General features: G+C 43.9%; 3 protein-coding genes across 4 annotated transcripts; 1 reads left to right on the top strand and 2 right to left on the bottom strand.

Moving 5' to 3' along the window:
• Positions 1-12,727: 12,727 nt before the first annotated feature.
• LOC128737366 (WD repeat-containing protein 74) lies at positions 12,728-14,234 on the bottom strand. Its single transcript, XM_053831988.1, has 4 exons — positions 14,059-14,234; positions 13,744-13,975; positions 12,908-13,678; positions 12,728-12,839 (listed from the first exon to the last, which is right to left on the bottom strand). The coding sequence occupies exons 1-4, from the start codon at positions 14,144-14,146 to the stop codon at positions 12,743-12,745; spliced, it is 1,188 nt and encodes a 395-aa protein (XP_053687963.1). The 5' UTR covers positions 14,147-14,234; the 3' UTR covers positions 12,728-12,742.
• A 241-nt stretch (positions 14,235-14,475) lies between these two features.
• Positions 14,476-16,287, top strand: LOC128738496 (CXXC-type zinc finger protein 1-like). The gene is made up of 4 exons (XM_053833685.1): positions 14,476-14,574; positions 14,649-14,770; positions 14,835-15,896; positions 15,955-16,287. The coding sequence occupies exons 1-4, from the start codon at positions 14,542-14,544 to the stop codon at positions 16,178-16,180; spliced, it is 1,443 nt and encodes a 480-aa protein (XP_053689660.1). The 5' UTR covers positions 14,476-14,541; the 3' UTR covers positions 16,181-16,287.
• LOC128738495 (DNA-directed RNA polymerase III subunit RPC1) lies at positions 16,220-25,065 on the bottom strand. Of its 2 annotated transcripts, XM_053833684.1 has the most exons (10): positions 25,056-25,065; positions 24,891-24,999; positions 23,860-24,820; positions 23,596-23,802; positions 23,164-23,529; positions 22,212-23,109; positions 17,725-18,160; positions 17,141-17,668; positions 16,575-17,082; positions 16,220-16,508 (listed from the first exon to the last, which is right to left on the bottom strand). In XM_053833684.1, exons 2-10 carry the CDS (start codon positions 24,932-24,934, stop codon positions 16,320-16,322), a joined length of 4,137 nt encoding a protein of 1,378 aa, XP_053689659.1. In that variant the 5' UTR covers positions 24,935-24,999; positions 25,056-25,065; the 3' UTR covers positions 16,220-16,319. The 2 variants fall into 2 exon arrangements, with proteins under 2 accessions (XP_053689659.1, XP_053689658.1); XM_053833683.1 differs by having other exon boundaries at positions 24,891-25,064.
• Positions 25,066-25,517: the final 452 nt, after the last annotated feature.

The following is a 25,517-nucleotide window of genomic DNA, read 5'->3' as shown; positions in this document are numbered from 1 at the left end:
TGCGACGTGGCTGGCCCGCCGTAGTCTCCCAACTTTCACCAGGTGTACGATGGGAATCTCTCCAAGCAATGCCTGTAGCTCGTGATTCATACGTCTCCGCCACTCTCCGCTTTCCGTTTGTACTCCGCCAAAAATAGTCCGCAACACCTTTCGTTCAAAAACGGCAAGTGCACGTATGTCTTCCGTATGCAAAGTTACTGTTTCAAGTTCGTAGAGGACTACCGGTCTTATTAGCGTGTTGTACATCGTCAGCTTTGTACGGCGGCGTATGCTCCTAGATCGAAACGTCTTGCGGAGGGAAAAGTAGGCCGGATTTCCAGCTTGAATGCGTTGTTGGTTCTCCTTACTCGTATTACTGTCGGCGGTGACCACATATCTCAAATATACGAATTCATCAACCACTTCCAGTTCAACGCCGTCAATAGTCACTGTCCGTGGGAGGCAAACGTTACTTTCTCGGGAGCGTCTTCCTACCATACATTTGGTTTTCGACGCATTAATTTGTAACCCTATGCTCCTAGCCTCCATTTTTAGTCTGGTGAAGCTTGCCTCCGCCGTCCCACGGTTTTTAGTAATGATGTCGAGGTCGTCTGCAAAGGCTAGGAGTGGGCTACTCTTGCTGAAGATCGTTTCGATCTCGTTTCGATGCCCGCTCGCCGGATCACACCTTCAATAGCGATAAGGAATAACGTACAGGACAGTCCATCCCCTTGCCGTAACCCTCTGCGCGATTCGAAAGGACTTGAGAGTGTTCCCGAAACGTGCACGAAACACATCACTCGTTCCAGAGTAGCTTTGATCAGCCGCGTTAGTTTTTCCGGAAAACCGTACTCGTGCATTATTTGCCATAGCTGTTCGCGTTCAACGGTATCGTATGCTACCCTGAAATCCACGAAAATATGATGCGTGGGCACGTTGTACTCTCCACATTTCTGAAGGATTTGTCGGAGAGTAAAAATTTGATCCGTAGTAGCACGGGCCCGCTTGATACTGCCCTACGAAATCTCTTGCTATTGGGGATAGACGACGCAACAAAACCTTGGAGAGCACCTTGTAGGCGGCGTTGACCAGCTTAATGCCGTGGTAGTTACAGCAGTCTTGCCCGTCGCCCTTTTTATAGATGGAACAGACTACGCCTTCCATCCACTCCTGCGGTAGTTTCTTTTCTTCCCAAATCCTTGAAATCAGCCGGGAGTCGGTCCTTTCCGGCGGCTCTATTATTCTTCAGCAGACCGATTTCTCGTCGGATCTCTTCGACATCGGGAGCCGGTACACTGTTGTCGTTTGTAGGTACTCCGAGGCTAACTTCCACTGCGTCTCCTGCTGCTATATCGCCGTTGAGGTGCTTATCGAAGAACTGCTTCCACCACCTCGCGCTCGTTTGTGATTAGATTCCCTCCCTCGTCCCTACACATGTCAGGTTTTGGTGTTTGGACCTTGCGGGATTGGTTCACCTTCTCGTAAAACTTGCGGGTGTCATTAGCCCGGAATAGTTGTTCTAGCTCCTCACGATCTTTCTGGCGCTTTTTTCTCCTTAGGATCGTGGTTAACTCATTCCTCGCTCGTCGATACTTAGCCAAATTCTCTCTCGTGGATATGCTCAGATAGTTTTCCCAAGCTCTTTTTTTCCTCTCTATCGCTTGGAATTCCCCGTTAAACCAATCATTTCGTGCCGCGGTTGCGGCCTCGTTGACAGCCGAGCGTATTCTACTCCATCCGTTTTCGAGGTTCGAAGCATCTAGCTCAACAGAAAAAGGCAGAGCTTCATCTAGTACGCGCCCGTAGTTTTTGGCAGTTCGCGGGTTGTCTAGTTGCCGGATGTTTAGCCGAGGAGGGCGACTTTGTCGCGAGGTATAAACCGTCGATAGTTTTGAGCGCACATGTACTGCTACTAGGTAGTGGTCCGAGTCAATATCCGCACTCCGTAGGGAGCGTACGTTGGTGATGTACGAAAACAAACCGGCCCTCGATGAGAATATGGTCGATTTGGTTTGAGGTTCGTTGGTCAGGTGATCTCCAGGTGGTCTGGTGGTTGTGGATATCTTTGTGGGGAAAGAAGGTGCTTTTGATCGTTCGTGTCGATGCGCAGGCTATAGGGCCCGATCACCGGTCTTTACATTGCTTCCCTGCCGACCTGGGCGTTCATATCCCCGATGACGATCTTGATGTTCCGTCGTGAGCAGCTGTCGCACGTTGCCTCCAGCTGCGCATATAACGCTTCCTTCTCGTTGTCGGGTCTACCTTCGTGTGGACAATGCACGTCTATGATTGTTGAAGAAACGGCCTTTTATCCTCAACACGCACATCCTCTCGTTGATCGCTTTCCAGTCCATTACGCGATCCTGCATTTTTCCCAACACTACGAGGCCCGTTCCCAGCTCGTTGGTCGCTCCACCACTCTGGAAAAATTGGGCTTTGCCGCCACGGATCCTCCACACCTTCTCGCCTTTGCGACAGATCTCCTGCAGTGACACGATGCCAAACTTTCGGGGTTCTAGCTGATCGCCCTCAATTAGCGAATCATTACCTACTTACTTGCTTAGGTGGCTTGCCGTCCTAAGACAAAGCCTTGAACGAAGTTTCTCAAATTTACTCGGGTGTAGGCTATCGCTCTCCAATTCCTTGGACACCGAATACTCTCCGCTAGACCTCGCTCCACCTGGTCCAATCATCTTGCTCGTTGCGCCTCTGGTTGTCTCCTCCGGTAGTTGTTCCGTATCACAAATTCCAGCAATTAACCGATGCATACAACGTACGTATTGTTGAACTCTTACAGCATACCTCCTGCAATGCTACGACGGCGAATTTACGGCTCTTTAATATGTCGGGTACTCCCTTGGAAGTTGAGAGATCGGCAGTTCCACGTCCCGAGTTTCTAATCCATAGTCCTTTTTCTTCGAGTGGGTATATTCCGATTGTTTCAGCTTGAATTTCCTTGTTCTTTGTTCATTGCTTTTCTTGCAAGGCTTGCTGCACCAATTTCCTGTTTTGCCAGAAAACCAATGAAGCTTGTGTAATATACCTTTCCAATCATAAAAATACTTTGATGTAAATATCTATAGCAGTCGACCTAATATCCAAACCCCTTCGGGGGAATTACATAATATAAACAAATACATAATGTACACACACTGTAGCTGTTCAGCAAACCTATGAATAGCTAAGAATAAATCTGGCATTCCAACTTAGAACGTTAGCGAAGAACGACGTGTTTATTTTATAGTGAAAACTACCGAAAGTCCGTTTAGTGTTAACAAAGTTTCAGTGGCGACGAGAAAATCTGGTTTCGCGTGTGTTCAGTATTGGTGCGAAAGTTTTCTTGCTACACAGACGTGTACCGGGGCAAGTTTTTTATTGATTTCGCAGTGGCGTAGCAGTTTGGGGAAAAGCTTTTCCCGTGTTTTTCCGGACAGGGTTTTGTTCGACGTTTGGGGTGGAATTGTTTTCTATTCAACAGGTAAGTTTATTGAACAAAGAAAGCTTTAGAAAGTGGAACGTTTTGTATAAGGAGAAAGCATAATAGAAATTGTTTAGTTACACAATCTAAGCATTGAACTAATTGTTTCTTTTGTGTTCTATTTTCTCTTTTTTTGATAACTAGCCGGTCGCTAGCGACGCTTATTTAATAGCATCGGCTAAATAATAGCATGCTAAAGCAAATACTGTAGGATAGATTCGGACCAAACAGAACATCATCGTTCGGAGTTTTTAGGACTTTTTTTTGGAAATTTTGGATTTTTCTCACTGGATTGATTGGACCGGTACCGGAAAAAAACAGCTCTGCGCTTTCAGCGACTGTCTATCTATCGGATTTTAGTAAAATTTAAGGTACGTGAGTTTTTTTTCTTTCTTTTATTTGTGCTTAAATATTGCATTTCATTATATCGATCTGGTGCAGGCATGGCGCTAATGGGAAGCATTGACCCTTACGTCATGGGCACGTCTTTCTCCAATTATGTGGAGCGCCTTGAATATTTTTTTTCCTGCAACAATATTGCAGATGATAAAAAAAAGGATATCTTTATGAGTTTTTCCGGTATGCACATATTTGAGGAATTGAAATTGCTATATCCGGGTACAGATTTAAAAACTCTCAGTTATGAAGCAATAACAAAGAAACTGAAAGAAAGGTTTGACAAAGTTGAGTCGGATACGATTTTGAGGCTTAGATTTCGCAATAGGAAACAAGGCCCGGCAGAATCCGGTGAAAACTTCATTCTGGCGGTGAAGCTTTTAGCAGAGCAATGTGATTTTGGTGCATTTCGTGAGTCGGCAATTAGGGATCAGTTGCTTTTTGGTGTTTTTGATAAGAAACTGCAAAAAAAAATGCTAGAGGTAGACGACTTAAACCTGCGAGTAGCAGAAAGAATGATAAAAAATACAGAGATGGTGGAATCTAGTGCTGATGCTTTGAATGCGGATTATACAGCAAATGTCCTTTCCGTACAAAGCAGGTTAGGAGATAGAGAGCCAAGATATCATACTCGATATAGCAATGATAGGAATCGTGTCAGAAGCAGAAGCAGAGATAGGCAGGTCTACCGCCGTGATCATGATAGAGAGCGATCGGAGCGTAGGCAGTCTAGCAGAGGAAGATATGCAAATTTCATTTGTAACTTCTGTAAATTGAAAGGCCATATTCAGAAAAATTGCTATCGCTTGAAAAATCAACAAAATGGCAGGAGTTCGGTGAAGTTTGTCGAAGATACACAAGGTTCTGGTAACGTGCCTGATTATTTTAAGCGTCTACGAATTGATTACAACAGCGACAGTGATTCACCAGGTGATTATGCATGCTTTATGATTAAATCGGTGAATAAAATTAGCGAACCTTGTTTCCTAGAGACTACTATTGAGGATAAAATACTTAGAATGGAGGTTGATAGTGGCTCATCTGTATCCGTTATAAGCAAATTTGACTATGCTAAATATTTAGCACATATTTCGTTAAAAATGACTAAACGGAAGCTTATAGTAGTTAACGGATCGACTTTAAAAATATTAGGTAGTATCGTGGTTAGAGTTCTGGTCAATGACAAACAGGCTCAAATGGAGCTCATTGTGCTGAATAGTGAACATCGTTTCATTCCCTTAATGGGAAGAGATTGGCTCGATGTGTTTTGTGAAGGTTGGAGGCAACGTTTCTCCAATGTTTTTTTGATCAATTCCCTACAGTTACCAAGTCGTGCAGATAAAGCATTAGGTGAAATTAAATACAATTACAAAAACATTTTTGATAAAAACATTTCGTCTCCCATCATTGGTTTTGAAGCTGATTTGGTGCTTCGCGAAGATGCTCCCATTTTTAAAAAGGCTTATGAAGTACCTTATCGCTTAAAAGATAAAGTGAACAATTATTTAATAGCCCTGGAAAAAGATAAAATCATTACGCCTATTAAGGCAAGTTTATGGGCTTCACCGGTGGTAGTTGTGATGAAAAAGGACAATAGCATTCGTCTTGTTATCGACTGCAAGGCATCAATAAACAAAGTACTAATACCTAATACTTACCCTTTGCCTACAGCCCAGGATTTGTTCGCTTCTTTAGCTGATTGCAAAGTTTTTTGTTCTTTAGATTTGTCCAATGCTTATACACAATTAAATCTATCAGAGAAATCACGCAAGTTTGTGATAATAAATACAATGAGAGGACTTTTCACTTATAACAGGCTTCCTCAGGGCGCTTCTTCAAGCGCGGCCATTTTCCAGCAAATTATGGACACTATTTTAAAGGGACTGGAGTTTGTTTTCTGCTATTTGGACGATGTATTAATTGCTGGAAAAAACTTTGAGGAGTGCTATAAAAATCTTCTTTTAGTATTGGACAGATTGAAAAAAGCAAATATAAAGGTGAATTTTGAAAAATGTAAATTTTTTGTCGACGAACTCCTCTATTTAGGACACATTATTTCTGGGAAAGGATTAAAACCAAATCCTGATAAAGTGGCAACCATACAACAAGCGAAGGTACCTGAAAACGTGACTCAACTGAAAGCATTTCTAGGTATAATCAATTACTATGGAAAATTTCTTCCAAATTTATCTTCTACTTTGAATCCTTTGTATAAATTGTTAACGAAAGAGGCTAGGTACGTATGGAGCCCTGCATGTAACGAGGCTTTTAAAAGCTGCAAATTACAGTTGCTAAATGCTAACATTCTAACCTTGTATGATCCTAAGAAACCGATTATTGTTTGCGCTGATGCCTCTTCCTATGGTCTGGGAGGTGTAATAGCCCATTTAGTCGACGGTGTAGAAAGACCTATCAGTTTTGTTTCTTTCTCACTCAATTCGGCACAAAAATCTTATCCTATTCTCCACCTAGAAGCGCTGGCTATTGTGTCAACAATAAAAAAGTTTCATAAATTTCTATATGGCCAGAAATTTACAGTTTTCACAGATCATAAGCCTCTTTTGGGAATTCTTGGGAAAACTGGGCGAAATTCAATTTTTGTTACTAGACTTCAGCGTTATATTATGGAATTATCCATATACGACTTCGACATTTTGTATAGACCATCAGAGAAAATGAGCAACGCTGATTTCTGTTCTAGATTTCCACTTAAAATTGAAGTCCCAAAGGCTATTGAGTCGGGTAGTGTAAACAGTTTAAATTTTTCTACAGAGTTTCCCTTAGATTTTTCTTTTATAGCTAAGGAAACAGAAAAAGACAGTCATTTGCAGCAAATAATATATTTTATTAAACATGGCTGGCCAGAACGATTGGAGAAAAGTTTAAGGGACATTTATTCACAGCATCAAGAACTGGAATTGGTTGAAGGTTGTTTGGTTTTCAAAGACAGAGTAGTAATACCATCTTCTCTGCAGCACAAAATACTAAAACTTCTCCATGCAAACCATGCTGGTGTCATAAAAATGAAACAATTAGCAAGAAGATCTGTTTACTGGTTTGGTATAAATATGGCCATAGAAAGTTATGTCAAAAAGTGTGATATTTGCTTAAAAATGGCTGTAGTACCAGGTAAAAACATAGCATATGAGTGGGTCCCAACTACTAGACCGTTCAGCCGTGTGCATGCTGATTTTTTCTTTCACGAAAGAAACACGTTTTTATTAATAGTCGACAGTTTTTCGAAATGGCTGGAAATATTTTGGATGAAACATGGCACGGATGCGGAAAAAACCACGAAGAAATTCCAAAATTTCTTCGCAAGTTTCGGTATTCCAGACGTGGTAGTAACCGATAACGGACCACCCTTTAATTCTCAACATTTTATACATTTTCTTGAGAGACAAGGAGTCCGGGTAATGAAAAGTCCACCTTACCATCCACAGAGCAATGGACAAGCAGAGCGTCTTGTAAGAGTAGCAAAGGATGTTCTAAAAAAACTTTTGCTTGACCCTGAAATGAGAAATTTAAATATTCAAGACAAGTTGGATTATTTTCTATTTAATTACCGAAACAGTTGTTTGACAGAAGGGGGAGATTTCCCATCAGAGAGGGTTTTAAATTACAGGCCAAAAACTCTTCTCGATTTAACGCACCCTAATAAACATCACGAAAAAATATTTCCAAATGCTTCCGCTGAAAATAAAGAAAATTATACACAATTTGAAAAAACTCCCACAGATCCGTTTAGCAAATTAATCGCAGGAGACAAGGTTTACTATAGAAATCCTAAACTAAATGAAACACAAAAATGGTTAGAGGCAAAATTTATTAAAAGGATTTCTACGAATGTTTTTCAGATCTCGATAGGATCAGTCTTGATCTCGGCCCACAGGGGGCAGATTAGACTTATACAGGAATCTGAACGTAGGCGTAATGTGGCGCTTCAGATGCTGGACCAACAGACGGCGGAGCATACTCGAGGTACAAAAAGGCGATATGCGGAATCCGAGGACGAGGAGCTGTTCTGTGGATTTCCACCCTCATTCGAGATGCCACCGCCAGTCAGAAGTGAAATACACCCTAAGGTATTTCGTTCCAATGATTGTAATGATTTAGGAGTCTCTGGAAGACATCCTACTGAAAATTTAAGAAGATCCTCTAGAGTTTTTAAGAAGAAGGTCGATAGAAATTTTGTTTATTTCAAGTAAAATACCTGAGTGCGGAGAATTACAAATTGGTATAGTTTATAAGAATGTATTTAGATAGGTTTAATGAATGTTAATAAGTAGTATCTTAAGAGGGAAGATATTGTAATATACCTTTCCAATCATAAAAATACTTTGATGTAAATATCTATAGCAGTCGACCTAATATCCAAACCCCTTCGGGGGAATTACATAATATAAACAAATACATAATGTACACACACTGTAGCTGTTCAGCAAACCTATGAATAGCTAAGAATAAATCTGGCATTCCAACTTAGAACGTTAGCGAAGAACGACGTGTTTATTTTATAGTGAAAACTACCGAAAGTCCGTTTAGTGTTAACAAAGTTTCAGCTTGAAAGAGTGCTTCTTCCCTGTCAGCATACGATCTTTCACCGGGGTTGGTTACCCGAGCTTCACCAAGGTTGCTCATATCCCAGCTGGTACCACGAGGAGGTAGCGATAAGTGTTGCAGAATAAGTGGGTGTGAACCACTGTAGGGTTTATTTTATGGCTACAGGTGCACAAGGCACCGACGGTACACATTATTCAACCGTTACCAGCCAAAAAACGCGACTGACGAGAAGCATTTGCGCGCCGGCGCAGCAGAGCGATTCGCCAGCAACGACGTACGAAATCGACGGATCAGATATTTACCCTACGTCAATTACTGTTTGTAAACTTTAAGACGGCACATAATTCGGTCAAACGAAATGAGATGTGGCAGATAATGGTAGAGCATAGTTTTCTAACGAAATTGCTTTTTTGACGTACTATCTGGACTAAAGCAAGGGGACGCAATCAAAGCGGAATCAACGTAGAAAGAAGCGGGACTTTACGAGATCTCAAACGCTTCTTGGTTTTGCAGATGACCTCCATATCATCGGAATCAAATGCAGAGCAATGGCCTTTGGGACGCACCATTAACACTGTCCAAAAAAAGTAGACTCAAGTTTCGTTTTACGTCCACTATTGAAAGGACGTAAAAGATCTGTCGTAAAAAAGAGAACGTTAATTCAAATTTCGGACGTACCGTGCAAGCACCAAATTTGACGCGGTTAAGAAATTTTCAATTTTAAACATTAATTACAAAATGACGGTTTGGCCAATAAAGTCAAGGTTTTGCACAGTAATAGTTAGACTAGCAAAGAATATGTAAAAAATAAACAAACAGTAAATATGCCTTGAATTCTTTATATTTTGTCAAGTTTTTGTGAGACGCTCGGGGTTCCTAAATTGACGCATGTATTTTGCAACGTGCCTTATTTGACGCGAAATGTTCCTTATTTGACGCACTTGAAAAATTAGTATAATTTAACAAAAACGACGATGTATTTTGTATTTTAGATAACTGCGCATTATTTTAAATAGTTACACAAGGTTTTCGTTATTTGTGTGGATATATTTCACCCCAGTTTTTGCGAAAACGTTGGGAGAATTGGGACAGCCCTCAGCCGATATGTTTATATTGCAAACACAACCAGGCTATTCAAAAATCTGGCATAATTTGTGTTTAACAATGAAAATTCTGGAAATGACTTTCCTAAAACAGTTATACATTGTTTTGAATGACAGCTAGGAAAGTATCAAGATTCAGGGTGTCGCAGGAAAAACTAAATTAGCCACTTACCGGAAACTGCAGTAACTGCAGGGTTGGATCGGTCAGACAAACGAAAAAAGTGTCCTCATTTAACCTAAACCAATATTTTTGATTGCCCTACCCGTTTGGGGAACTTGATTTTACGCATAAGCAAAACAAGTCATTTACAGTTTATAGGACCTCCTCTCCAACGCTAAAACCATATGTTTGCCCTGGGAAAGTGTTTTCTGCAGCTTTTTCCGACGAACTGTGGCCTCTGTAACACCTAATGGGACGGTAAACTGTTGAACAAATATCTTTCTTGGTGACTTACGAGATATTTAGTGTCGGAATAGATGACATACTTTTTATATCTTACTCTGTAAATAATAAGGAACACTAAGAGCCTAATTTGACGCAAAACATTTTTGTCCAGAAATAAGCTAAAAAGCTTTTACAGTTCGAATAACGTATACAATATATTAATAATACTTAAGTTTTAACAGTTTTCGAAGATATTAGAACAAAAAAGCACTGTTCCGTGATCGTCATAAGGGTGGCCGGTTACCAACGGGACTGTGATATTATTATGCAATATGTGACGAAAGTGTTGCGCTTTGCAGACCACCGCCAGCGGCGGTGGCTGCGAACGGACTGAACCACAAAACTCGCGTTTATTGTCCTATTTATACATATTTCGACAATAGCTTATTGTTGCTACATCTAGCCAGAACAACAATAGCGCTTTGTCTCATCTTCGACCGAGTACACTGATTGTTGTTCTGCTAGATGTGAAGGTCAACGCGGTCATACTTCGGCTTTGTGCCGCAACATACTCCCGCACCAAAACCGAAGGTTCTACACTGCGATGTACAAAACGAAAATGATTCTAGGCCTTAGCAGGAAGGCAAAAAATTTAACTGGTGAGATGTAGTCGAAGTCTCTCAGTCTATCACTTGAACTGGCGCAGAGTGGCTGGTATAACGTAACTGGACCGTGTGTCCCTACACAATGGCGCGGAGTGGCCTGAATAACGAATCTGGACCTGGTGTCCTCACATGGAGCCGAGTGGCTGGATCATCAAAAACGAATTGGCGCTAGGTGGCCGGGTTATCACAAATGGACCTGGCGTCCTCACAAAATGGCGCTGCGTGGCCGGACTATTACAACTGGACCTGGCGTCCTCACAAATTGGCGCTGATTGGCCGGATTATAACGATTGGACCTGGCGTCCTCACAAGTTGGCGCAGAGTGGCCGAAGGTTACAACTGGATCTGGTGTCCACACAAATTGGCACTTGGTGGCCGGATTATCACACATGAATTCTCATAACGATGTACCGATGAAACGAAATGGATGAACGACAGAATGCCAGCGAGCTAGCTTCCTTCTGGCGAACGACCCAGATGAAATTTCTATCCGCAACTGAGCACTTGCTGATAAGAATACACCCTCGGATGCTGCAAGCTTCGGTGCTGTACAGCCCTCCTACTACTGGCTGAATCCAAAACCGGGGATTCAGAAGCTGAATGTATTTTACTAAGCGGCTGTGATTCGCCCGCACCGGCATAGCTCCGCTCGGGGATTTGTTGCTAAGCGGCTGCGAAGTCACCCACACCGGCCTAGCTGAAGCGTAGTGAATGAAATCCTATTTCGACTATCGATATGCCGTAATTCCTCTGGTACGACGAGCACAGCAAGGTTCAGCGGCATCATCCCACTACGTGGATGCCAAATGTAACACACTCTAGTAGCAATGCAGCAACACGGTCGATGGATTTGATGTCCCGTTAGTAAACTGTTACTGTTCTAGTCACTATACCACTACCGAAAATATCACGTGTTGCTTCGAACCGATAGCACGATCGATAAAACTGAAGTCCCGTTGGTAAAACGTTGTCAGTGCCAGGACAAATCCTGGTCACGGCACCAATGTTCCGTGATCGTCATAAGGGTGGCCGGTTACCAACGGGACTGTGATATTATTATGCAATATGTGACGAAAGTGTTGCGCTTTGCAGACCACCGCCAGCGGCGGTGGCTGCGAACGGACTGAACCACAAAACTCGCGTTTATTGTCCTATTTATACATATTTCGACAATAGCTTATTGTTGCTACATCTAGCCAGAACAACAATAGCGCTTTGTCTCATCTTCGACCGAGTACACTGATTGTTGTTCTGCTAGATGTGAAGGTCAACGCGGTCATACTTCGGCTTTGTGCCGCAACAAGCACTTTTACGCGTTAAAAAATATAAAACATAGTTGAGTGTTTCTTTAGCGTTTGTGCTAAGGTAGGAAAAAAATGGCGCATTTGACAAACACCCTTTCTGTTTATTTTTTATTTACAATTATAAATGACCAATCAAAAGCTTTTTATGGCATGAATGCGTTTCATAAGTGTAAACAAAGTGTCAAAGGTACACTTTTGCGAAATATTAATAGTCAAGATAAGTTATTATAGAAAATTTCTGAAAAGTGCGTCAACTTTGGACCCGCGTCAAGTATGGTGCGTCCACGGTAAAACGAAATCACGTGAAATGAATGGACCTAAAAAGAGATTCTAGTGACATGCTTACTAGTATGAAACGTGGGAGTCCAAATATTGCTGTTGCAGTTGAAAACCGTAATAATCGACTCGCGACATTCGCTTTTATTCTTGTTCTGTGTGTCGCAACTACGTCGCACGTGGTGCGCTGTGATCGCACATTGATGCGCTATACAGCGCACCACGTGCGACGTAGTTGCGACACACAGAACAAGAATGAAACCGAATGTCGCGAGTCGATTATTACAGTTTTCAACTGCAACAGCAATAGTATTGATGCCAGCTGGGGAACACTATGAAGTAGTAGAAGAATTCATAGGTACTTTGCGCTCGTCACATGTGACAACAATGTAAGGCGCGAAGTAGAACAGCGATTTGCAACCGCAGTTTGGGCTTTCTACGGTTTGCGTAGCCAACTGAAGTTTCATAGATAACAAATTCACACAAAGCTGACTCTCTGTACGGACATTCATGACTCTTTTACGGACATGCAGACATCACCGACGCCAAATGAAGCTGATCAACGAGTGCTTGGTAATATGGTAACGAAGCTTTTATTTTTTCGTTTTTATTTTCTTCTTAGTTATTTTAGCCTTGGGCTGATCTTGCTGCGCAGCGTTACTTTTCCGTTTGTTCGATGCCATTTTTTCGCTAAAATGAAAAAATATCAATAAAATTTAAAATCAAATAGGTAGTGAGTGACTTATTCTATCACTTACTCAACAGTTTGCATTTTTGCAAACATATCCTCATATTCCGAATCGACTTCATCGTCGTCTTTGCTTTCTTCCACTAGAATTAAATCATCGTCTTCCTCAGTAGTGGTTACTTTCGGCTGATATTCCGCACATAGGATCTGAGTTGGTTTCGACTTTACGTAACACTGGTAAACCATTGCCGTTTTTTGTGCATTGTGAACGCGAGTATAGCGATCCAAACAGGAAGAAAATAGATAACTTCCAGTGGCATCAATACTCAAGCTTGTAACTGTTCCGGTGAATCCTTTGTAAACGTGAATATGGTTTTTCATTTTTCGTATATCGAAAGCTCGTGTGCCCACCGTAGTTGTACCGGCGTACAGGTACTGTCCATGGTTTGCGAGACACGTAAACGCTAGCAGGTCGTCCGGTGGTGAGTAAGCTTGCACTGGACGGCGTTGCGGACCCCGAAGGTCATACACTCGTACGTAACCGTGACGCGAGCAGGAAGCCACTGTATTTCGATCGACGAACGCTACATCATTTTCCCAAACCGGTTGCTCCAACTCTAGCATGTCCTTCCGGACGTTTTTAGCCGTGAAGGTAGCCTTTTGTGTTTCTAAATCCCACACTTTAATGATTTGCTTTAGTCCTTTGCCTCCCGTGACCATCAGCGTAGGGTCTTGCTGGTAGACTCGTAACTTGGCGAGGTTTTCTCCTGCGGAGAATTCGATTGGTTCCGGGTATTTTACTATTTTTACAGTACCGTTGCTGGTTCCAACGACAATGCAGCTGAATGGTAAAAATCATATTTTAAGCATTCTAACGGGAAATATACCTATAGTTTTACTACTCACCCATTGGATCTGCCCAATCCAACCACTTCACCTTCCCCGGCTTCAAAACTTGACGATGTATCTTCGTTGGGACAGTTGAAAACTTTCACGTAGTGATTGGCTCGGCCAATCAAAATTTCCGTTTGCTCCGAATTGCCAAATTCCATACATGTTACCTTGGAAGTTTTGTTCAGGACATCAATTTGCTGTAGGTTCAACTGCCGGTAGGGATCCTCTTCGAAAGGTTCAAGCTCTACAAAAACATTAGGATATTAATGAAAAAAAAAATGCAAACACAAACGCACGTGGCTGGTTGCCGTGAACTGAAAAACTTACTTTTAAAGGATCCTGTGTGCGTTCCAATGTAGATAACATGCTTTCCACTATAGGAAGAGCATTTGGCGTTGCTAGTAGAGAATTTCATGATTTTCTAAAAGATTTTCGACGCGATAAAACCACCATCAGGCACTGCAAACTATTTTGTTTTTGTGAATAAAATTGTAGTGGAATGGGAGGTAGACAAACCGCACGCAGTCAACAATCACAAACAACCCCTGTCAGCTGTCACAGCCTCACAGCTGTCACACTTGCTGAATCAACTGTGGTTAATTTATAGAAGTGAAATGAGCCCTTTTTAATTACGTCATCGATATTGCCACTGTCGTGTGTAGCGTGTAGGTAGCTGTGCTTGTGAAGCTTTAGGTAAGCTTCTTCACTATGGATTGAAGAGATTAGAATAAAATACGCGAAAGTAAACAAGTTAAATCGTTCAAAAATCGGGATTTTGTTAAATTTCTGGTGCTTTGCATTGAATCAACAATGTCAGATCAGAAGAAAAAAAGTAAAAAATCGGTAAGTTTGCCTTAACCGGGACGTGTTTGTTAACTCGCTAAATTAACTAATTCGCTTGACTCACTAATTTACAGAAGGAGGAAATAGCCCGACAGTTCGATCTTCCGGAGCGAAAAAGTAAGATCGCGACAATACTGAAACAGGATGGCCAAGCGTACTGCATCTGTCGGTCTTCCGATTCGTCACGGTTTATGATGTAGGTTTCCCCCACGATAATATTTTAGTTATATTTTACATTATGTTCTGATTTATCTTGTTAGCGGTTGCGATGCCTGTGAGGAATGGTACCACGGCGATTGTATCAACGTTTCGGAAAAGGAGGCAAAACACATCAAGCACTACTACTGTCAGCGCTGCAAGGAGGAAGATCCGTCGCTGCAGACCGTCTTTCGTTTGGTGCCGGCACAAGCGCCGGTAAATAATTCCGACGAAAAGAAGCAGAAAAAGCCGAAGGAAAAAGGAACAGGCAGCAAATCGGAAAAACGATGTGGTCAATGCGAGGGTTGCAATGCGCAAAGCTGCGGAAGCTGCGATGCTTGTCTGGGATATATGGCTAACGGACGGAAGCAACGGTGTGAGTTGAGACAATGTACCAATACGGTCAGCAGGAAAAAAGACCGAGAATCGAAAGCGGCATCTCGAGCTAAGAAGCGGAAAAGATCATTGACTCCGGAGGTGGTGCGAAATCCCGCTTTGGAAGGTGACCGGCAATGTTTTGGACCGGGGTGTATAATGACGGCGAGACCGCAATCAAAGTATTGCTCCGACCACTGTGGTATGAAGCTGGCAACCAGCCGAATTTATCAAGTTCTTCCCCAGCGCATTCAGGAATGGTCGCTAAGCCCGGCGATTTGCGAGGAACAGAACAAAAAGGCCCTTGAAGCCATTCGAACAAAGCAAACCATTGTCCGAGCGACTCTAGCGGAACTGGATAAGCGGCATGCCGAATTAGATCTGCTGGTTGATCGTGCCAAGCGGTGCACCCTGGACCCGAACGCTCTGGACAACAACGACGTAGAGGATGAAATGTCTACCTATTGTATCACCTGCGGGCACGAGATTCACTCCAAAACGGCGATACGGCACATGGAAAAATGCTTCAACAAGTACGAAAGCCAGGCAAGTTTTGGCAGCATCTTCAAAACGCGAATCGAAGGCAATTCGATGTTTTGCGATTTCTACAATCCGGCCAGCAAAACGTACTGCAAGCGGTTGCGTGTGCTGTGCCCCGAGCACTGCAAGGATCCGAAAGTGAGCGACACGGACGTGTGCGGTTGTCCACTGGTGCGCAACGTTTTCCAGCTGACCGGGGAGTTTTGTCGGTTAGTATTACTGAAAAACTGTTTTTTCGAATTTTTCCCAACTATTTTCAAATTTTAGGGCTCCTAAGAAATCCTGTTTCAAGCATTACGTGTGGGAGAAAATTCGAAGGGCGGAAATAGATCTAGAGCGCGTTCGGCAGTGGTTGAAAATGGATGAACTCGTCGAACAGGAGCGCCAAATTCGGCAGGCCATGGCATCGCGCGCCGGTGTCTTGGGACTTATGTTGCATTCGACGTACAACCATGAAATTATGGAGAAACTTTGCAGTGGAAAACTTCAATAAGATAGTTCAGATCATGTAGTTTAAAAAAAACATAACCGTTTATTTCAACTTCTCTCACTCATTTTCGTTTTTGTTTCAAACTACGGGAACAATATTTTAATAAATAATTCTCTTATCATAAAAAAAGTCGAGGTTTTCGTCACGTTACATTAAAAATTGGTTCCACAACTTTCTCCAGCTTGGTATCCTTGTGATTGTGAATCAACTTAAACAAACCCGTCCCGATGGAAGCCGGCATTCCAAGGATAATTCTTTCCGACACTCCATCTATGGAATCCGTTTGCCCGTAATAGGCAGCATCAAACAGGTGATCAGCAGTTTTTTCGAACTGTAAATGCAAATGAAAATTAGTTTATTCCCTCTTATACCTAATCAAATTAAGCAGAGGACTTACAGAAGCTAAATTGAAAACGGATTCGCGCATTTTTGCCAACCCATGGCGGGTAATGCCGAGCACTTCCCCTCGTGATGTCATTTGACTGGCCAACAGCATAATGTGCCTATGATCCACACTCATTCCGTGTCCTTCCATTACGTCGGTAATTTCGTTCATGATCGTAGTCCGGGCAGCTTCGATGCCCAACGTGAGATAAACCTCCAGTATGTTGTTACTCTTGGTTTTCGCTCCCACAACTCCGTACGTGGCCATTACGTCCCGCAGTCCGTACCCTTCTACGCATAGTTTGTACGTAGGGGGACCACGTGAATCGTCCACGGCAATAACGGCTCGGGAAACTTGAGGCAGTCCAGCAACGACCACGTTCGGAATCGCGGTGAGCAGTCGCTGCAACTCTGCATTCAGGGCGTGACTGTGTTTCGCCGGATCCGGTCGGATAACGATAAGCGACGGACCGTAAACTTCCACGTTGTCTTGCTTAAGCTTCAGCTTTGATGTGCAGATTCTAAAACCAAACTTTAAATTAATAGTACTGCAAACAATACAAAATTCCAATCACTTACGAGTATCTGATAGTCTCAGCATTAACTTCCAATCCCAGCACTCGAATTCTATCCAAATCCAACTTAATTAGCAGAAAACAATCGTCAGCCTTGTAAGCCTCTTCGATGTACGAAGAAATCTCTCCCAGCGTGGTTTTCTCGATCCGTGCCTTAACCTTTCGAGCAAACTCCATGCTCATCTTGTTCTCAATCTCCGCAGTGATGATAGGCGTCGAAATGGCTTTGGTGGCATTGATGATTTCCACGATACGCGGAACGCCCTGCGTAATGTTCATCGATGCCACACCGGCAAAGTGGAAAGTTTTGAGCGTCATTTGCGTTCCCGGCTCTCCAATACTCTGAGCGGCCAGCGCTCCAACAGCGGTGCCAGGTTCAGTGATGGCCTTATTATACTTGTCACGTACTTGCAGCAGAAGCGTTTCGATCTGACCTTTGGTGGTTCTTTCAATTTCCTGAGCTACCTTGAAGCGGTTTTTATACCGACTTTGAATTTGACTTAATCGGGCACCAAACTTTTCCAAATATTCCCTGCAAAAAATCAATTTTAACAATTGTTTAAAATCAACAAAAAAATTATGACTTACAAGCTTTCCTTTCTGAAATCCGCACGACACCCATCGAACTCGGGCATCTTGAGAATTTCCTCGCCGGAGGCGAGCACCTCAGCTCCAGCCAGCGGTTTCTCACTGCGACACGGATACACATTCCTAACGTGCATAAACTGCCGTTCGAAATCAACCGGCTTATTCTTAACCTCCATAAAAGCCGGATCCAGCCCATCGCCGCCGTAGGTAAACTCCACCACTTCGCCGATGGCATTGCGCACCGTGCCGTCGTACTGGACTACCAGATCTTCCAAGCATTTCACCAGCCGTCGCTGCAGGTAGCCAGTTTCGGCCGTCTTTACAGCCGTATCGACCAGCCCCTCGCGACCGGCCATCGTGTGGAAGAAAAACTCCGTTGGCGTCAGCCCGGAGTAGAAACTGTTCTGCACGAAACCACGTGCCGCGGGGATTTTGGCTGAAAGTTGAAAAATAAAAATTTAATTTAATTAACGAGTAGAATTTCTGTTCCATTCTAATGAACTATTTACTCAATCGAAGCAAGCGGTTTGACATATAAAGAAAGACGTCAAATATTTTCGAGTCCGTTTCTTTTTTGAGGTAAGTATATTGAAGAAGAATTGGTAGGTAAACGGCTGGATAATGCGGAATATAGACTCCATAGTGGTCGTTAGCCCCTTATCCAGCAACTCCGATCCCAACCTCCTCGTGGTACCAGCCGGAATACGAGCAACCTTAGCGGAGATCGGGTAACCAACCCCGGTGGAAACTCAGGTCGTAAACTAACCGGGAAGGAGGTATAGTGAGTCTCGGCACTATAAGATGGCAGCCCCATCGCCAGACTCGGTAGTGTTGCCTCAGTACGGTTACCCACCCAAATTCAAAAACTAACAACATTCAAGCATATTCGGAGCGGAATATTCGGCATCAACCTAGGCGACGGAACAAGGACGACGAATGGAGACTCGGTACTTGGAACTGCAGATCGCTAAATTTCGCAGGTTGCGAGCGGGTGCTGATTGAACAGCTTGAACCCCGCAAACTCGGTATCGTAGCTCTGCAGGAAATCTGTCGCAAAGGAGAGAAGGTATGGAAGATCCGTGGCGGAAAGGCTCAGTTTTACCAAAGCGGTGGCACTACCAACGAACTGGGAACGGGCTTTGTAATGTTGGGCTGAATGCAGGATCGCGTGATAGATTGGAAGGCGATCAACGAGAGAATGTGTGTATTGAGGATAAAGAGTCGTTTCTTCAATTATAGCATCATTAACGTGAACAGCCCGTACGAAGGTAGACCCGACGATGAGAAAGAAGCGTTCTACACGAGGCTGGAGGCAACGTACGACAGCTGCTCACGGGACATCAAGATCGTCGTCGGGGATATGAACGCCCTGGTCGGTAGGGAAGAAATGTATAGACCGGTGGTAGGACCCCATAGCCTGCACACCGACACAAACGATAACGGCCAACGATGTATAAACTTCGCAGCTTCCTGAGGACTCGTGATCCGAAGCACGTTTTTCCCGCGCAAGGATATCCACAAACCCACCTGGAGATCACCTGACCAACGTACAATGAACCAAATTGACCACGTTCTCATAGAGGGCCGGTTTTTCTCTAACATCACGAACGTACGCTCCCGACGGGGTGTGGATATTGGTTCAGACCCTAGTAGCGGTACATTTGCGCTCAAAGCTGTCCACCGTATACCGGACACGTCAAAGCCGCCCTCCTCGGCTGAACATCAGGCAGCTAGATAACCCGCAAGCTGCCGAGAACTTCCGGAAGAATTGCCTTCTTCCGAGGAGTTAGGTGCTTCAAACCTCGAAGACGGTTGAGGCAGAATACGCTCGGCCATCGGAGAGGCCGCTTTCGCGGCACTAGATATTGAGCCTCGGAGTACACAAAATGATTGGTTTGATGGGGAATGCCAACAAGTGGTGAAGGGGAAAAACTGCTTGGAAAAATTATCTAAGTATTGCCACTAGGGAGAACCTGGCCAAATAACGACGAGCTAGGAACCAGATAACCACGATCCTGAGGAGGCAAAAGCGCCAAAAGAGGACAGAAATCGTGAAGAATTAGAACAACTATTCCGAGTTAATGACGCACAAGTTTTATGAGAAGGTGAACCAAACTCGGAAGGGCTACACACCGAAACCTGACATGTGTAGGGACGAGGGAGGGAATCTAATTATAAACGAGCGCGAAGTGGTCGACAGATGGAAGCAGTTCTTTGATGAACATCTCAATGGCGAAGTCGCAGAAGGAGGCGGAACGGAAATTAACCTGGGAGCGCCCATAGAAGATAGTGATGTCCTAGCACCTGATCTCCAAGAAGTCAAACAAGAAATCGGGCTGCTGAAGACCAATAAAGCCGCTGGGAAGGACGGCCTACCGGCAGAGCTTTATAAACATGGCGGAGAAACGCTAATAAATGCTCTACACTGGGTTATCTCGAGGATTTGGGAGGCGGAAAAGCTACCGGAAGAATGGGTGGAAGGAGTGGTTTGTCCCATCTACAAAAAGGGTGATCGGCTAGACTGTTGCAACTATCGTGGTATTACGCTGGTAAACGCCGCCTACAATGTACTCTCCTAGATCCTGTTACGCCGGTTGTCACCGATAGCACGAGGTTTCGTAGAGAATTATCAGGCGGATTTCATGGGGGCTCGCGCAACTACGGACCAAATTTTTACTATCCGACAGATCTGGCAGAAATGTCGGGAGTACAACGTGCCCATGCATCACATCTTTGTTGATATCAAAGCAGCTTACGATACAGTCGATCGAGACAAGCTATGGCAGATAATGCATGAACACGGTTTTCCGGACAAACTGACGCGACTAATCAGAGCTACATTGGATCGAGTGATGTGTTTCGTACGCATCTCTGGGACACTCTCGAGTCCCTTCGAGACGCGGCGAGGATTGAGACAAGGTGACGGTTTATCCTGCATGCTGTTCAACATCGCTCTTGAGAGGGTGATCCGACGAGTGGGCATCGAAACGAGAGGCACGATATTTAGCAAGGTAGCCAACTTCCAGGCTTTGCAGATGACTTAGATATCATAGCCAGGAACTTTGCGAAGGCGGAGGCAATCTACGCCAGGCTAAAAGCGGAGTCTAGGAGAATTGAGCTAAAAATAAATGCGTCGAAGACCAAATACATGAAAGGGAGAGGCTCAAAGGAAACAAACGCGCGCCTCACACGGACGGTAACCGTTAACGGCGACGAACTAGAAGTGGTAGAGGAGTTCGTGTATTTGGAATCGCTGGTGACCGCAGACAAGACTAGTAAGGAGATCCAGCGGCGCATCCAAGCGGAAAATCGGGCCTACTTTGCCCTTCGTAAAACCCTACGATCAGGAAGCGTACGCCGCCGCACGAAGCTAACAATGTACAAAACTCTTATTAGACCGGTAGTTCTTTATGGACTTGAAGCTGTGACGCTGCTCACGGAGGACATACGCGCCCTTGCCGTGTTTGAGCGGAAAGTGCTGCGGACGATATTTGGCGGAGTACACCCGCCTCTATGCTGCTGAAGAAGAAGTAGAGCGGCTGTACGTAGCCATCCACCGAATCATTGTCAGGATTCAGGAGGAAGAACAAATACCGAGTTTTTGAGTGGTTTCAAAATAGGACATCGACTCGAGTGTACAAATTATGCCTTGATCAATTATGCCTATAAGGTGCATTCCCGTATCTTGTTCTATAGACTGAGACCGTTAGTGGAGTACCAAGCGGAGTTGGTGAGTGGTTTCGTAGGGGTCACTCCACGACCCTGCGTCAGTTACTAAACAAGCTCTGGGAGTACAACTTGCAGACACATAATCTATTTGTGGACTTTAAGGCGGCATACGGTTCAGTCAAACGAAATTAGCTGTGGCAGATGATGCTAGAGCATGGTTTTCCGACGAAAATAATTACGCTGATTCGTGCAACGCAGGATGGGTTAAAATCGTACGAATAGCGGGTGAGATCGCAGCGGTTTTCGTAGCGTTGGATGGAGTGAAGCGGTAAGGAGATAACCTCTCTAACCTCTAACTCTCTAACTCTAGGAAACGGGACTATCATGACGAAATCTTGTATGCTTCTTGGTTTTGCGGATGACGTCGATATCATCGGAATCAACCGTAGAACAATGGATAAGGCTTTTAGTTCTGTCGGTTGGAGTCCGTTTAAGAACAATAAAACTGAAGTCAAACTGTTTCAAGTTACGGCAGTTTGAAGTCAGTCACGGTTTGTCAATGCTGGCTAAATTGCCTAGGACTGGCGTTATGTTACAGGGAATTATATTCAATTTAAATTCATTTGAATTCAGGATTGCCTGCCTTCTACTTAATATTTCACAGAAGAGTACAAGTGAAACGTCCAAATGGACCAATGGAAACCAATCAATAACTTAGCTTTATGTTGGTGATTATTTGTGGGATTTTTTTACCCATTAAGACTGACATATTAGATTAGAGATCGATTTTTTAAATGAACAATAAAAAGTATACTTACAGAATTTTTCAAAATGTGGCAGCGCCCGATCCTCGAACCCGTTCGGCACCCGTTTACCGTTGATAGCCTGCTGTCCGACACAGGCAATCATCTGAGAAATATTAATATTAGAACCCTTCGAACCCGATTGGGCCATAATGAGGGCACTGTTAGTCGGATGTAGCTCGCGGAAGCAAGCCTTAGCCGCCAGCTCTCGAATGCTGGACAGTTCTTTCAGCATCACTGCTTCCAGTGTTTGCTCTGCCGTGCAACCTGGCTGGCATTGGAGGGTTCCCTTCTTCATTTCGGTAATGTACTCATCGCACCGTCTGTAGCCATTTTCCAGCAAGGCTTGCTTCTCCTCGAGCAGCTTTCGGCTAGGGGTTACGTCTCCGATTCCAAACGAAAAACCATGATTCATCATAAAATAGGACGCCATGCGAGCCAATCGCCACATCGACCGGATTGCCCAGTCTTCACCGAAATCTCTCAGTATCACGTAAAAAATACAGCTTTTTGTACCAGATCCCATCGTGCCCTTATCCATTGCGCCGCACATCAGCTCGGAGTTACGGATAACAACCCACGAATCCTTGATGCACATATCTTTGTTGCTGGTATAATTACGACCCTTCGTCGAGAGATTGGCATTTACCATGCATTGTCTGTTCGGTTTCAGTATCAAACTAAAAATTTGCTTGCCTGTCCACATTTTTCTTGGTTTAATTATGGCCGGTTTTGGTAAGTCAATTTGCATATTGGCATCAGGTCCGGACAGCATGCAGGCAGCCAGTTGCATAACCTGTTCCCGAGTAAGGAACTGGTCTTTCTGTGTTAGCAGATAACCACCAGTAATGAAATCCTGCGTAGCAGCAATCAGCAACTCTCCATTTCGTGGTGTCACCAGGTTGGATTTATTCTGCAAGAGTCAATAATGAAATAAATGGAACAGTTAAATTAATGGTGAGTTTACCCCCATAAGAACCAAGGCCTCGGCGCGGGCTTCTTCTGTCTGCGGAAGATGAAGATTCATTTCATCACCGTCAAAATCGGCATTATACGGCGTACAGACGCACTCGTTAAATCGGAACGTCCGCTGAGGTTGAACTTTCGCCACGTGACACATGATACTGAGCTTGTGCAGACTTGGCTGTCGATTGAACAGTACAACATCGCCGTCCATCAAATGCCGCTCGACAATGTCACCACACTTCAGATCCTGTGCCACCTTGTCACGATTACCGTACGCTAGGTACTTCTTGAATGCGCTGCCTTTCTGCTGAACGTAATTTGCTCCGGGATGTTTTTCGGTGCCATGTTTTATGAGTTGACGCATTTTCTGTCGCATAAACATAATAATTAACCACAATATACCTCATCAATATAAATCAATTTAAAAACTTACATTGATGTTAGCGCTGTTGACTCTTTCTGGGAACGTTAAAATTTTAGCAACACGATCCGGTACTCCCACCTGATGAATCATAAGGTTGGGATCCGGTGAAATTACAGTACGCGCAGAGAAATCAACACGCTTGCCGGACAAATTACCGCGGAACCGACCTTGTTTTCCCTTCAGACGCTGCACAATTCCACGGGTTGGTTTTTTGGGCTGCAAATAGTTCCACACAATTAATACAACATTCTAAATACTGTATAGAAATCTTACCATCAGAGAAAGTGGAATACCGGACATCTCGCTGTTAAAATACAACGCACAGTGCAGCTGCAAATAGTCCCAACTTTCCTGAATAGATTCAATTTTTCCACCGGTCAGCCTGTGCTTGGTAATCATATCATTAATCAGCAGAATCTCACTTTGTTTCATCGTTAAATCGTCTTCCGTGGTGCCTGCCTTGACTTCCGATACCACCGAGGGTCGGATGCAAACCGGTGGAACAAATACACGCGTTACGATCAAATCGGCGGGATTCGATTCCCTCGAAGTCATTCCTAGCAGCGGAATGTCGCTTTTGGGAATGTTCTTAAACAAATCCAAAACTTCAACCGGGTTTAGCTCTTTTATCAACGATGACGGTCCAACGGTCTGCGACAGCTCACGATTTCCTTCGATGGCGGTTAACATTTCGTCCAATGCATTTGTCACCAACGGATCCGTAGCTTTCTTGCCTCGGAAAGGTTCATGAACGATTTTCATAAGTCCTGTCCCCTTTTTAACCGGCCCGTTCAAGCAGTTGCAGTACGGGCATTTAGTATTTTTCTTAGCTTTCTTCAACACCTGACTGTGAATTGATTTTTTCGCCAAATATGACAAATTTGGATTCATTAGCCGGGCGCTAAACTGTTTCTTTTCCTCTTCCTTGAGCATAACCCGGGAGCAAACCTTACAGATAGATTGAAGAATCGTGATAGTAGCGCGGAAGTGACCCACATGAAACACTGGCAGTGCGAGATCAATATATCCAAAGTGCCCTACACAATCGTTCAATCCTTTTTTGCAGGTTTCACATGTTGCATCCTTCTGGCTTACGCCCATCCGTCGATCCAGCACCCCATAGGATACCGGTGTTCGATTGGCATCTTGGTTGTACAGATTTTTTGCCACTACGTGCAGATGAGCTTCTTGCTGTATTAGCTCAGCGCTGTCAATACCGAACGAAACATGCGAGCTGGAAGCACACGATAGATAGAACCGGCTAGATTAGCATGACAAATGTGAGGAATATTGCTTCGACTTACATCTTTTTGATAACATCAGCTTCTCGGAACTGTTCCTTGGGCATGATGCAGCAAACTTTACATATATGTTCGTCAACTTTAGAAGTGTATTTATTCTAGGGAAATTAGACTGTAAAATGCGCACTATTTCGTCAATTTATTGATATACTTTCACGACTTTGCTACCATGCTGATCAGATCATCATCACAAACAGCACTCAAAATGTGTGTTTTTTTGCCTGCTGTCTTGTCTTGCCGGTACGTAACGTTAGCCCTCTGCTGCTCTGCCTGAATAAACTGTGGTGGTAAAATCGAAGGGGGTCGGGTAGTTATTCCGTAACGATTTCATGCAGAGCATCCCATTTATGTATTTAAAGTGACCAGATTTTTTTTTGGATGAATGCGGACATGTTGAATGGCTTATTGGCCAAATCCGCGCTCCCAGTGGCCGGGAAGTAACGTAGTAACGTAACGTAGTTTCGAGATATCCACCTTTTCGCGTGCTTAATGGCGGATAGTGGGCGCAACTTTTGGAAAATATTTCAATGCTTTTGGCAACTTTGCTAACGTACGCTTGACAGTTTTGCAAGGGGAAAATGTCAACATGACGTGAGCAGAGTTGCCAAAAGCATGTTATTTTTCCGTTAG

The sequence above is a fragment of the Sabethes cyaneus genome, chromosome 2 (genome assembly GCF_943734655.1).
Source record: "Sabethes cyaneus chromosome 2, idSabCyanKW18_F2, whole genome shotgun sequence".
Lineage (NCBI taxonomy): Eukaryota > Metazoa > Arthropoda > Insecta > Diptera > Culicidae > Sabethes > Sabethes cyaneus.
The sequence above is the reverse complement of the archived record's forward strand: the minus strand, read 5'-3'. Positions and strand labels throughout refer to the sequence as shown.